Raw genomic sequence first — 15,408 nt, forward strand, 5'->3', positions numbered from 1 at the left:
CACAAAAGGACATGTACAGTCTGAGACTTCATTAGGAAATTGCTATGGTACGCCAGTTTAAACTTATTGGCTAAGGATATTGACCTTTAAATTTATTGGCTAACAAGCGTGAGCAGATTATGACTTGCATTCTAACTCTATCTGGGACAAGAGAGTCAAGTGACTATCGGTCAGTACATTCTGTGGTTTTTAAAGAATGCTCTTGATCCTCTGGAGAACTGTGGGTGGAGAATGGAACTTGGCTTAGTCTTGACCTGAGGCAGGTGGTGTAAGACTGTCAAAATCCCCTAGGGTCCTTCACTACAACAGAAGTCCTCAGTGTGTGGAGTGCACTCTTACTCTGCCTGTAGTTGATGTTTTACACCAGAGTTTTTGCATGGCATTTTTCATCTCTGCATTTCTCAGAGTATATATTAAAGGGTTCAGCATGGGAGTGATAACTGTAAAAACCACACTTATTGACTTATCAATGGGAAAGTTAGAGACTGGCCTAACATAAATGAAAATGCAGGGGACGAAAAAAAGAACAACCACAGTGATGTGGGAGCTGCAGGTGGACAAGGCTTTACGTCTCCCTTCCTGACTGTAGTTTTTAAGAGAGTTTAGGATGAATGCATAGGAGATTAAAAGAAGAATAAAAATGACCATACAGATTGCTCCACCATTTGCAACCACAGTAAGGCCAATGAAGTAAGTGTCACTGCATGCAAGTCTCAATAGTGGGTACATGTCACAGATAAAATGGTCGATGACATTGGGTCCACAGAAAGGCAAATTAGACACAAAAGCAAGTTGAATCACAGAGTGAGCAAACCCACCAACCCAGGCTATCACCAACAGAAGGATGCAAATCTGTCGATTCATGATGGTCAAATAGTGAAGGGGTTTACAGATGGCCACATATCGATCGTAGGCCATCACCACCAGGAGGAAGACCTCAGCACCACCAAATAAGTGCTCAGTAAAGAGTTGGCCCATGCAAGCTGTGAATGAGATGGTCTTTTTGTCGGAGAGTAAGTCCATAATCAACTTTGGTGATGTGGAAGTAGAATAAACAGAATCCATGATTGATAAATAAGCAAGAAAGAAGTACATTGGGGAGTCCAAAGAGGAGCTGGCAATCACTGTGGCCACAATAAGCAGATTGCCCACCATTGTCACAATGTAGATAAGTAAAAACATGACAAATAATGCTTTTTGTCCAGTTGGATCTTGAGTGAGTCCCAGGAGGATAAATTCTGTGACATTGTTTCTCTGTCCCATTTAAGTATATTTGGATTGCTTCTCAGTGAATAACTCAGGAAAACAGGATCTGTAATGATATAATTAAAAGACCATGAATTTCTTTTCTTCTTAAGCACATCTTCAGGTTTATCTTTTATAGTAGAGGACATGCTGGAAACCTTTAGTAACATCTATTCAGGTCCTCATCTAACTAGCCAGTAGATTTTCCCTTAGAAATTTTGCATTCCTCAGATTATTTCATTTGAAGCATTATAATTAAAGTCTTTGACTCCAACTCTTCATAAATTAACAAAGAACCAAGCCACAATAAAGAAAAAATGAGTTCTCACTTCCAACAAACTCACTTATTCGTGATGGCAGTTATTGACAAATATATAAGAAGATATAGAGTCAGTTCTTTGAACTGATAGAGTTGTATCTGTTGACAGGTATATAAAATGTATGTATGAATAAGATCTATATATCACCAAAATTAATATCTTCTTGAAATATCTTACAATATAAATTAGTAGTCAGTCATTCAAGTCTAAAGGATGCTCAGTCAAAACTCACTCATTGAATCACAAGATACTGGATACAATAACCAAAACTTTGACCTACAAGATGTACTGGGACAGTGGTGGCACAGAATTTGTAGGGGTGGCCAACCTCTAACTGGTCCACCTGAAGGCCCATGCTATGAGAGGAAACCCGCTGACGCTGTATGAAGAGCCAGGAACCAGAGTTTGCTCAGCCCCAGGAGCCCAGGATAAACCCAAATATAACTGGTAAAAAAAAATCAATAAGGTAATTCCTAATGATATTCTGCTGTTCTCATAATCTATGCTGATTGTCATCCGAGGCCACCATTCAGCAACTCATGAAAGCAGATGCAGAGACCCACCACCAATACCAGGCAAAGTCAGAGGAACCTTCCAGAAAAGGAAAAGGAAGAAATCTAGAGCAAAAGGGGTTGAATATACCATGAAAACATGTTATTCAGAATCAGCTAAGCAGTACAGATAGGGGTTTACTGAATGTCTTAATTAGGGTTTCTATTCCTGCACAAACATCATGACCAAGAGGTAAGCTGGGAAGGAAAGGGTTTATTCAGCTTACACTTCCAGGCTGCTATTCATGACCAAAGGAAGTCAGGACTGGAATTCAGGCAGGTCAGGAAGCAGTAGCTGATTCAGAGGCCATGGAGAAATATTTCTTACTGGTTTGCTTCCCCTGGCTTGCTCAGCCTTCACTCTTATAGAACCCAAGACTACCAGCCCAGGGATGGCACCACCCACAATGGTCCCTCCTCCCTTGATCACTAGTTAAGAAAATACCTTACAGCTGGGTCTCATGGAGGCATTTCCCCAACTGAGGCTCCTTTCTCTGTGATAACTTCAGCTTATGTCAAGTTGACACAGAAAAACACTGAGAGTAGCACGGCAATCACAAAGCCTTATGGGTCTGAGCTAGGTCCTCTGCCTTTAAATTATGGTTGTGTTGCTGTGGTATTGTTGTAAGACTCCTAAGAGTAGAAGAGGAGGCAACTCTGACTATTTTGCCTGAGCTTGGAACACTTTTCCTCCTACTGGGTCACTTCATCTAGTTTTGATATGAGTGTTTGTGCCTAGTCTTATTGTAATTTGTTATGATGTGTTTGGTTGATATCCCCAGACGGACTATTCTTCTTGGTTTTTGGTTTTGGTTTTTGAAGGGAAATAAAGGAAGAATGGACATGGGGCAGGTGGAGGAAATTTGGAAAAGTGGAACATGAAGTTGGGATATAACACATGTAAAAAAGCAAATATTACTATAAAAAAGTAACCCACTTACTGTTACATAGACCAGTTACTTCATATTCCTTGGCCTGTCATCTTTTTAAATCTTGTCCATTGCCTGTTTAATACACTGATTTAAAAAAATTATATTTATGACACTTGGTTTTAGGAATTTTCAACTAACAAATAAATTCATGGCTATGGCAACTGCTACATTAGAATCTACTATGTTAGAATATATCTATTTTAGACGTACTTGTTTTGGTATAAATACATTCATAAGAAAGTATAATATTTATCCATCTTAAATAGAAGCAAATAAGTAGATTCCACACAAAGATACCAGGAGATAGATATGAAGAGAGATATGTGCACACTACACACACACACACACACACATACACACACACACACACACACACACACATGAATGACAAGCCTAACCAAAGGAAGACTGGAAATAAAATAAGAAAAATAACTCTAGGAAGATAAAATAAAACAAGGAAAAAAGAGAATATGCTATTTCACTAGATGGCAACCATGATGTGCCTCCCCTCTGTCTCACTCACATAACTGTTTCGTCTCATTAGGAGATCCTCCTTGAAGAAACAGACTGACAAAAGTACACCGTTTTCAGGTCATAAAGCTGTGAAAAGATTATGCCGGTTCTCCTTAACTTACAGCCCATTTTGTGTATGTTTATTTCTTTTTAACCTTTTGCTCTAGTTTAATAAGATAGAGGTTCTATAGTAATTATTACTATGTAATTATTATTTAATTGTGTACTTATTAATATAGCACAGTGAAGTCTAGTATTTGAACTACAGTTTGTTGTGTCAATTTTCAAATATTTTGCAGTAAAAATTTAAATAGTCTTGACATACTTCCAAATTAGAGTCTTAATATCTTTAAAATATTAACACAGGTTATTAAGAATATTTTTTCTCAAAGAGTAAAGGGGGTTACTGTGAATGTGGAAGATGATTGAAGACAGAAATGTAATTATATTGTAATCTTAAATATAAAAGAAAAAAGAATATGTTTTTCCCAAAATAAAATAGACATTAACAAAATTCCCACACTAGTAATTTTAATAATAATTTTAAATATATGTTTAGTTAACATCAGTTACATATTATCCTGAGCCTGAGTTTGTCTCTAAGGACATACTAACATGCTTACTTAGGTCATTTAGGTCATATAACTTTCAAAGACATTGTAGAGATTCTTTCTTTTACATTGTAGCATAGTTGTTAAGACACATTTTTTTTTACAAATTCAAATTCTAAAACAAATTACACGTAAATATATTAGGCAAAATATAATCTCTCATAAAGAAAAATATAAGGTACCAAACTGGTTTGTCTTTTATTTATTTAGCATATATCCTTTGTTGTTGTCAATACAAAAAAATAAATACATGTTAAATATAAAACTAAAACAGCCTATGTTTGGTATTTTGCAAGTTAATTCTGTTTAGTAAATTTGCTATTGAATTCAGTTGCCTTCAGAAAGAATATATGATGTTTTAGCCATTTGTTATATTTCAAGGTTTCATAGGAATTTATCTTGCATCACTCTCAGTTATTTTGTAGATGTGTATTTTGGGACTTGTCCTAGGTATACAAAATTAATGTTTCTTTCATTTTTATATCTACGGTGTGATAATAAAATATATGAATAACATTCATAGGTCTAGAAATAATCACTACTGATGACTATTTCTATATTTCAACACCAGCTTCCCATTAACTTATTCTACCAGAGAGGTATAAAACAGCCAACTGAATGTTTATAATGTAAAATCAATAAAATCAACATTTACTATATAACAGTAGATTAAAACTCTTACCTGCTAGTAAACAAAAACTTCTTCTTGTTTCTTTCTTGTTTCTTCTTGGAGAAACAAGTTATATATTTTCATTGCTGTGCAAAATTAGATGTTAGGCAAATCAACCTAATGTGGGATATTATTTGGTATATCAAATATACAAACTCAAAATTTAGCAACACAATTTTTCTTAAAATTTTACACATTTTTTTCTGTCAATCATTTCTTGTGAAACAATGAAAACTGACTATGTTATGTGGACTCATGATTGACCATTTAAGTACCTAGGTGTTAGTCCCTCTATTTACCAAGCCAGAACTTCAAATTAGTATCTTAGATAAGAAGATGATTGAGGTTTTCCACAAGTATAAACAGATTTCTATTTTATTTTCAAGCATCATTTTTTTGGGGGAAATACTTCTTCCTTCAAACATTTAAGTAACTATTTGAATATCTGTACGATTTCAATAAGGGAATTCAAACCTTACAAAAAATTCTGGGAGCAGTCAGAGATATGAGAAAAGAGAATGTTAGTATGAAGACTGGGGCTCAACTAAGACATCCTCTTTTTTGGACCGAATGGAGTTCTCAAAATGGCCTCAGGCCATTCTAAATAATGATTCCTTCCTTTATATGTACAGATTACATCATCACTAGTTTAACATTAAGAGACTACAGACTGTAAACATAATAGATCTGTTAGACTATTTGGAACAAATTCAAATGCAGCAAGCTCTTCCAAACAAGTTTTTTTCCCTGGTCAATTCCCTAGAGAAAAAAAGGGCTGCCAAGAGATTCTGACTTATTTGTAATATGATGAACCTATAATATAAAGTGAAAATTTGTGATCTGCTATAATTGATAATATGTGAATTGTAAATGATCAAATATTTAGTAAGCACAATAGTATTTAGAACATTCTAAAGGAGAGAGCATGCCCATCCTCTTTTCCAAACACCAAGCACACCATAGCATTCCTCTGTGAGTCTCATTCCAACCAATAAACTTTGTGTATAAAGCCACAGAGCTCAGAACTTTAGACTCCAGCAGTGATATCTAGCTCTTCAGAAGACAGTCTGTATAAGTTGTGCAATGTTAGATAGACTGTAGGCTTTGATAAGCTCTAACTCTGAATCCAAAGAAGTTGTAAGAATATTTACGGTGTCAATAATTTTCCTTCTTTTCAGTATACTATGAATTGAATTTAGATTTGTATAACAAACTAAAGACAGGGAAAACAATCAGTTTTTAGTGCATGTACAAGTGCTCGAAAGTCTTCGACTGTAACTCATTTATCTTGGGGATCCATCAGCTCCAGTGAACAGATATCATATGCTTAGTTACACACTGGATCTTTGATGTCATAAATACCCATGTAAACATGCTTCATTACAACTTGTCTGTTTTCAACCTACCGAATAAATGAAATAAAGCTATCAATCCCAAAGGTTATATGTATTTCTTCTAAGTTAAACACTAAATACTATGAAACATATTTAATTCTGTAAATATTATCAAGACATAAAGTCATCATGAAATACATTATCATTATGTAATTATGAGCTAATATGTATGCCAGAACAAATGTGGTCGTAAGAAATAAAAAATTACATTTGACGTTGCTGGACTTATTTCATCTTTCTGACAAATTGAAAACTGAAAATTTCAAAAGAATGTATCACTTGATGAAGTTATTTAATGGATGTAATTTCCTAAGTCTCTCCATACTTGAATTCAGAGAACTACAAGTACTTCTTTTAGTTTGAATAAATGAGAGTGTTTGTAGATCATATGATGCCTACACTAGGTCAAAATTGAAATTTGCTTGCTTCTTTAAGAAAAATATATGAAGAGTATTATCATAGTGCATTTCTTTTAAATGCACCAAATTCATGGTAATTCTCTATAACCAAGATGTGATCCACTCCAGAATACTAGAAAGAGATTATGTGTTTGTCACTCATGAAATTAAAAAGGAACATTTCTCAGTATCAAATATCAAAAAATGAACTATGAGGAGAGATAATGAAATGCAATCAAAAGCCTTACAAATAAAACAACTGATGACCTATGGGGCTGATGTTGTAAGAGACAACAAAATGAGTTCACTGTCTGCAAAGAAGTGAACACTGTAAACAAGCAGGCTTGACTTGTCTGTACAATTGTTTTATATACCAGATCTGTCATTCAAGTAAAAGAATAAAAATGATGAACACAAAAATGTGACTGAAAGACAGAGTAAGGAAAAACATAGTTGATACAGATAATAAGAAATTAAATATTTAATGATGAACTTAAACTATAAGAATCTATAAATCATTAGAGATATTAAATGAATTTTGTAAGTTTAAATACTAAAACATATATTAGTTGAAATCAAGAACTCAATATTTAGATTTAATGGTAGATTAGAAATGCATGATAAAAAAATTAGTCAAATGGAAGGAATGTCATATTTGCATACCCCACACAAAAAAAAACAAACAACAAAATAAGTGAAAGGAATATTTTTAAAATAATATATGAGTTGTTGTCATTGCCCTTAGTTGCTTCCAGAAGTTGAAGGTAATACACTATTGCTGATGACAACACACACGTCACACAGAGGCCTGGGAGGAATTGAACTAGAAATTCATCTGGAACCCTCCTCTCTGATGATTGGCTGTCATTGTGCAGCTATCTAGTTGGAATGAGGATGTGATCAATGGAAGGGAATTCATCCCTGACACTATAAACCTACCCAACCACCCAAGACAGGTGATGTAACAGACATAGAGGATAACTGACTAATGCCAGCTTCCTAAACTATTCTAATTTCTAACTACATTCTAAATAGTTACCTGTATACACACAGATTAGTATAGCTCTTACTCCTCAGCAAAGAGGCCTTTCTCTTATACCAGGTGGAAACGATTAGAGAGGTGTGTGAATCCTCAAAGTTGAATAAGTGATTGTAAAAGGCAGCCCCAATTGAGAGATATACAATGCAAACCCCTACACCTAAGGCTCAAAGAATCCATGGAAGATGAGTCGGAATGATAAGCCCTAGGTGCAAGATGTCTCAACCTAGATAGATTCCCTAGACATGAGAAGGAATATGCACCCATTAAAACTTAACTCTAGTTTGTTTGAACAAAACTTGTATAATGATAACACTACTTTTCATACTAACATAGATGAGGAAAATTCTACATTTCCCCCTGCCCCAGATGAAGAGCTACAAGTGGTTAATAGCTGCTGAGAAAGAAAATCAATTTTGTTTAGAGAAGACCTCCCATGTAAATTGTCCAATTCCAAATGGCCATCTGGGCACACAAAGAAATAAATAATGCTAAATTGACTCATATATATCTTAAGAAAAGGTGGTCAGGAATCTGAGGGTAGGTAGGGGGTGATGAGAGAAGTTGGATATGGATGATGGAACTTCAGCACTCGTGTATAAAGTTACATTTATCTGAAAAAGAAAAATAAATTTCAGAAATTCTCTGTTATGACATTGGTATATTTATTATGCCTTTATACTAGCTCCTTCAGTTATGTGGTTAGGAATTTTAATTATAACACATAGTTCTTGAATATGGTAGTCCTATTAAGTTGCCTCATAAATCTTAGCCCACAATACTCTCAACTTTGTCCTCCATGTATGGTATTCTTATGCTTGGTGGAGACTGTTAGTAATATTTTCTTTTTGATTTTCATTTGCCTTATTTAGTTTTATCATTTAAAATATTTTCTTTTTTCATGTTTTGTTTCCTTGCTGAACTTTCATGTTGATTTCATCAACCATTTTGCTGATATATTCTCCACTGCTAACTTTCTTCACTATGTTCTGAACAAAATCATCTGATTATTTGTGTTTGTTTTCAGGTCATTGATCATTTTACTAGATTTTAAAATTATTGTCTTCTAGAACTTTCTTAGTTTCAGTATCTTTTAGGTTAGAGGTTGAGAAATCACAGTCATCTGATGAGACCATGTTGCCCTGATATTCACTGTTCTTGCTTCTATGTTCTGCGATTTGCTCATATTTTGGTTTGGAAGAATTTTTGGCTAGCTTGCTTTCTTCCTTCCTTCCTTCCTTCCTTTCTTTCTTTCTTTCTTTCTTTCTTTCTTTCCTTGTTTTTTGTTTGTTTGTTTTGGAAGATAGTAGTGTAAATTTCTTATTGGACAGCCTTTTTTAGTGCTTTAAATTAGAAATTAGTTGCATGTGAAACATATAATCATGGGATATGGGGTATGGAAGAACACAATAAATGACCAATTTGCAAAATCAATCAATTGAGCATGCTGAATTGGAAATTAAAACTTCTGTTCAATTCAATAAATACAGAATATGAGGAGCTATTAGATATAGCATAGGCATATACCTTACATACCTTGTTTATATATAGACAATATTCTAACCTTGGCTTTTCCTTTCACCAACTCCTCCCAGAAACCTCTCTCCTCCTGCGCTACCTAACTTCATTATCTATATTTCTCTTTTTAGAAAAGTCAAAATTGAAACAAAAGAAAATATAATGTGCACACACACACACACACACACACACACACACACACACACACACACGCACACCATAAAAACACAAACCAAAACCATTTGGCTTGGGACTCATGCGCACTTGCCCCGTCAGTGCGAGAACCACTCTATTATCAGAGTTTCTATAAATTTTTTGGTCCATCAGTCCTGTTTCATCTTACAGTGTTTCCTTGAAATCATCTACTTCCTTATAATCTTTTGGTCTTCTCTTCTATATCTCCCTGATCCCTGAGTTTAATGAAGATAATCCATTTAGGACTAAGTGCTCTATTCATAATAGCCAGAAAATTGAAATAGCCATCAATGAAAGAATATATAATGAAATTGTGGCAGATTTGCACAATGAAATATTATTCAGCTGTTAAAATGGAATTATGAAAATTTCACTTAAATGGATGAATCCAAAGTAAAAAATCATCCTGGGGAGGTGTATAAAAGTCTCCCTAAATCATTGTAGGTTTTGTTCTACATGTGGATGTCAACAAGGTCTTCTAAGGAAAGAGAAAGAGAATATACAGTAATGGATAAACAGGGACAAAAAGAAGCTAAAGGATTAAATATGGATGGACTGATGGAGAGATGTTATTGAGGGACAACTAACACTAAGGACCATTCGCATGGTTGCATGAAATCCTACTACCTCAAAATCTTCTAAAAATATAAATATGACATGTAAAAATATAAATAAAATCACTCTAAGCACAAGGGAGATACTGCCCTAACTCCACTGCCAGATACGGGTTATATCTGGTTTAGTCGTTAATCAAAGCAGTTCTGTGGAAGGCCCCAAACAACTCAGGCTATTGCCAAAGCTATTGGTTGCTTTCCATAAACTGATTCAAGGCCCTATTACTGAAGACAACACTCACATATCTCACAGAAAGGTCAAGCTAGTGCCTAACTAGAGACTTTACCACTGCTGACTAGTGATCATGGTACTGGAAGGTACACTGCATGCTTTCAGATGGTAACAGTCACCAACTTAGCTGCAACCACTATGATTTATAGCCAGCATGATACACTGCTGCAATCCTGTCACAAACATTGTTTGATTAACTAACCACTCTCTGGTTGGATTTAAGACACACTCCACAAGAAACCTACTCTTGAAGGCTTAATCCTAAGTTCTAATCAGCGAGGAAAACTGATGTTTGCTATCTAGCTTATAACAACATAAAGCACATGGTTATTGAGGGCATTGCTAACTTCTTTTGTTCCTTGTTGCATTCCAATCACTTTGAATTATCCCTCTAACATGGACAAGAGGATTGGACTTCCTATTGGGGAGCTGTGAGGTTGGCAGTGACAGTATTTAGCAGTGCATCACTCTGTACAGGAGGATTAGGCTAGGCTTCTGTGGGAACAACATTCCTAGGGGCTGATATTTAGACCTGGAGATTGTAGGATGGATCCAGGAAGAATCTGAACAAATTCACTACTTTCTTTCTCTTGACTATATTTTCCTAAGAGCTTTCTTGACGATGGTATTTTCTAAAATATCTAATACAGACTATGCATTGTATTACTATACTTCATGGGCTGAATTCTGTTATTTTTATATATGAACGTCAGAAGCTGTTCTCTTTCAATATGCCATGAGCTCTTAAGGAAACAGAAGTTGAAAAACAGCAAAGTATCAGACATTCTAAGTTCAGAACTTTGATAGGATGTTTTTATAACTATAAAATCTGCTAGCAAAGATACCAGCCACCAAATGAATTCATATGACTTTCCAATTGTGAAAATAAGATTTGGTATATTTCTCCATTGTTCATTTAGATATTTTGTCTATGCCTCCTTATCATTAACATTAAAACTTCAATATTACTTCTATTTAATACAAATATGTCAAGAATTTTAACAAAATTATATCAAAAGTTCTCTTTTAAACATAAAATTAAAATTATTTTAAATATTAATGTGCTTTTAATAGTGTGAGAGGCAAATAATGATCCAAGTAGCTTCATATTATTTCTTTATTCTTGGCAAGAAGCTTTCTCAGCTCTCAAAACCAATTAAATTTATTTAAGAAACACAAAAGAATTTTCCACAAATTAAAATAAATTTACAGTACTAATTATGGCACATAACTCTTTAGTCTGTGTAAAACTATTTTGTTGCTCAAATTTAATGTGTTTTTTCTACTTATTCTGAAAATCTTAAAAATGCATGTTGTTCACTGAAAGAATTCACATAGTAATTGTTCTTATTGCTCTTAAGTTACAAACATTGAGGAGAAACTTAGTGTAATAAAATAATTTTCTCGCTTTCTTATGGACTTCTATATTGTATATAGAATTAGATATTCTATTAGGGTGACAGTCCCTAGAAAATTGACTCCCTCTATTTCTCTTCCACTTCATTTCCCTTTACTTGTCCAAAGTTTCCTCATGGCATTTTTCATCTCTGCATTTCTCAGAGTATATATGAGGGGATTTAACATTGGGGTGATAACGGTGTAAAATACAGTCAATGACTTATCAATGGGTAAAGTAGAAGGAGGCCTCACATACATAAAAATACAGGGAACAAAGAAGAGGACTACCACAGTAATATGGGAGCCACAGGTGGATAGGGCTTTGCGCCTCCCTTCCTGACTGAGATTCTTCAGGGAGTGAAGAATGACCCCATAAGAAATCACCAACATTATAAAGATGACCACACAAATTGCCCCATCATTGGCAACAACTGTGAGGCCAATAACATAAGTGTCTGTGCAGGCCAATTTTAATAAAGGGTACATGTCACAGATGAAGTGATCAATGATATTAGGGCCACAGAAAGGAAGGTTATATACAAATAGAAGTTGGACTACAGCATGCAAGAAACCCCCAAACCAGGCCAACAACAATAGCAACACACACACACGTTGGCTCATGATAGTCAGATAATGTAAGGGTTTACAGATGGCTACATACCGGTCATAGGCCATGACAACTAAGAGTAAGATCTCAGCTCCACCAAACAAGTGTCCTATGAAAAGCTGGCTCATGCAAGCTTTGAAGGAAATAGTTTTCTTCTCATAGAGTAAGTCTATAATCATATTTGGTGTAACTGTGGTTGAATAAACAGCATCCATAAATGATAAGTAGCCAAGAAAGAAGTACATGGGGGCATCTAAACTTGGACTGACCACAACAGTCACAACAATGAGTAGGTTGCCTGCCATTGTCACAACATAGATGACCAAGAACACAACAAATAATATTTTCTGGCCTTCAGGACTCTGAGTAAGGCCCAAGAGAAAAAACTCAGTCACATTGTTTCTCTGTTCCATGTATTCTTCTGTATATCTTTATTCAGTGTTCAAGCAAAGTATTGGAAATGATAGCAGCAACGTCATGAAATTTTAAAATAATGTTTATTCATTCTAGAAATAAGAAAATAAAAGTCATAGCTTATTTTATTCCAGAACTTATTAATAACATAAAAAGGAGTCTCCAAATTTCAATGGCATTACGGGTCAACTGAAAGAGAAATAAAGACATATTCAGGAAAAGAACAGGTTGTGACATAAGTGATATGTCATAATTAATTTTACAACTACCCAGCAACTGCTGAAATTTGACATGAAACTAGTACAATGAGCATAAGCAGAATAAAGATAGTTTAAAGATATAATGTAAAATTAAAATATCTTAATATTTAGAAAAAAAAGCATGCAAGAAATTAAATAATAATTAGGCATACAGTAAATTACATTGTAATCTCTAAAATAAAAAATAAGATTTTAATTACATAAAACTTAACTTTAATATTTACAAAACAATTAAAAGAAATACATTTAAATATATGAAACACATTATAGGATGTTGAAACACAAATATAGGTAGAAAATGAAAAAGATATATGTGCGTCTATACCTATCAAGTCAGCAATAAATTACTCATGTAGTTGAAAAGAATATTTAAACTTTATGTTTTGGACACAATTTGATAATATTGAATATTTGACAATATTGAATGAGAAAATATAAGAACATATTATCTCACCAATTTATCCTTTAAAATCTTTTCTATAGAAATTAAAGTTAAGCTACACAAGAACATATTTTATTGTTTTTTTTATAATCACATGAAGGAACAAACTTTAAAATAGTAAGTTAAATGGTAATAAATAAAATACAAAATGTATTAAATATAAAATGTCCATGTAAAAGATTAACATTTACTCCAAAAGACTGTTCAATAACATAAATAAGTATAACATGACACACATGTTTATTGTAAATGGTTTGCATGAGAAGATATAAAAGAATATGTTTTGCTGCAAATATATGATACATTTTTACTATTGATATAGGAAGAATCAAGGAGTTTTATATGAAGGGATGAAGCTGACAGGAGGAAAGAATTGCGAGAGGGAATGAAAGTGGAAGAGAAAGACAATTTGATTTCATGTAACAAAAAACTATACCATATACATGGGCACATGCCATGGCACACATGATGAGGTCAGAGCACAATTTGCAGAAGACAGTTCTCTTTATCCACCATGTGGGTCCTAGAGGACAATGAAATTCAACTCATAAGTTTTCATAGCAGGCATCATTACAAGCTGAGTCATCTAAATAGCCATTCTCTTTACCACTCTTGAGAACATTACTCTTACATTTTCCCTCCTTTTTCTAAATCATATTTTCCCAATATTATTTCATTAGTCTGTCATAATACTTACATAGAGTCCATTAAAAAAAATCTGTCCTCTTGTTGTACATTATATTCAATGAGGTTCCTTCCTACATTCTATGCTCATTTATACTCCTCACTTCACTAAACCTGACTGGTTTTGTTCTTCCTCTTTTTTGTCCTGCCACTTAAATCACCTGAAGTAGCAGCATGCTTAAGGTTTATGTTAGTTTCTTTAAATGCACTCACTCAACAACTGCAGAGCTGCATCATTCTCCAATGCCTTACACATTAAACAATGCTAAGAAAAGGTCTGACATGACACTATCAGCTGTCTATTCAGAGGAAGATCCCTCAAGTAGTTACACTAGGAACTAATTGCTAAGAATAGTAAACAGAAAAATATATTGTGGATTTTTATAATATTAAGTCATCCAAAAGCATTACAGCTTTACATGGAACTGCATACATTTTAAAAGTCACAATGAACCCTTAATGGGGAGGATTATCAACCACAGGAGAATTTTTAAAGACCCTTACAAACAAGTCTATACCTTTAGTTATTTAAGTAAGGAGTAGTCATTAGGCCCAAATTCAGGAATGTGATACCTGACTAGTAGTCCTGAATGATGACAGTTTTGCACATTTGACTCTATTTCTTAAGAGACAACAAAGTCTGTGGATATTTTATACAGCACACAATGACAAACCATCCTATCATTGTAAGTCCAATAGTAATTTTCTTCTAATTAGATTCATTGGGACCTTAATTTTAATTGTGAAGGCAGGGTTTGCATCTCCAGAGATTTCCTAAGGACAAAAATCACTATACACTTTACAGGAATATAACGTTTGAGAAAAATGTCATGAATGAACAACTTGAGGGAAAATTCCTAAATAATAAAGTCCAGCATGGCTCAAAACTTAAAGTGCATATATGAAAATCATAGTGATTATATAGTTTAACATATACTTTCTTTGTTGACAATTGATCTTATACGCAGAATAAGAGGAATATTATTTTCAGAGTTAGTTGACAAAGGCTTAATTCAAATGTAGAGATTTCCCTTAAGAGGTAAACAGTTTAAGTTTATGTAAAGTTTTAGAGGTCAGATGGTAGACTGTGTATGAGTACTGGGGGTGGAGGGTAGGGGAGGAAATAGAAAGAGGTGGGGACTGATCTATGTCTTTCAGATACCTCAGAGAATAGCCACTAAAAAGGACCTTTTCACTTTTATCCCCATAAAACTCATCAAATACTTAAAAGAAAGTAAACAATAAAATACAAATATATGCAATTTGACTATGCAGTTTAGTTTTCTTTGTAGAAAATTTTATGCATAGAGTATGTTCCAAAGCAGACTTATGCATTAGGTAGCCAGATTTGTAAACAACTAGTCAAATTTT

General features: G+C 34.0%; 2 protein-coding genes across 2 annotated transcripts; both read right to left on the minus strand.

Annotated features, from left to right (window-relative positions):
• Window positions 1-315: 315 nt before the first annotated feature.
• Window positions 316-1,263, minus strand: Olr703 (olfactory receptor 703). The gene is given in 1 exon segment (NM_001000359.1): window positions 316-1,263. A coding segment is annotated over 1 exon segment (948 nt).
• Window positions 1,264-11,732: 10,469 nt separating this feature from the next.
• On the minus strand, window positions 11,733-12,650 carry LOC120101452 (olfactory receptor 4A15-like). The gene has a single exon (XM_087654936.1). The coding sequence runs from the start codon at window positions 12,648-12,650 to the stop codon at window positions 11,733-11,735; it is 918 nt and encodes a 305-aa protein (XP_087511062.1).
• Between the last annotated feature and the right edge of the window lie 2,758 nt (window positions 12,651-15,408).

This window comes from Rattus norvegicus, chromosome 3 (assembly GCF_021556685.1).
Source record: "Rattus norvegicus strain SHRSP/BbbUtx chromosome 3, alternate assembly SHRSP_T2T, whole genome shotgun sequence".
In the NCBI taxonomy this organism is placed as follows: Eukaryota; Metazoa; Chordata; class Mammalia; order Rodentia; family Muridae; genus Rattus; species Rattus norvegicus.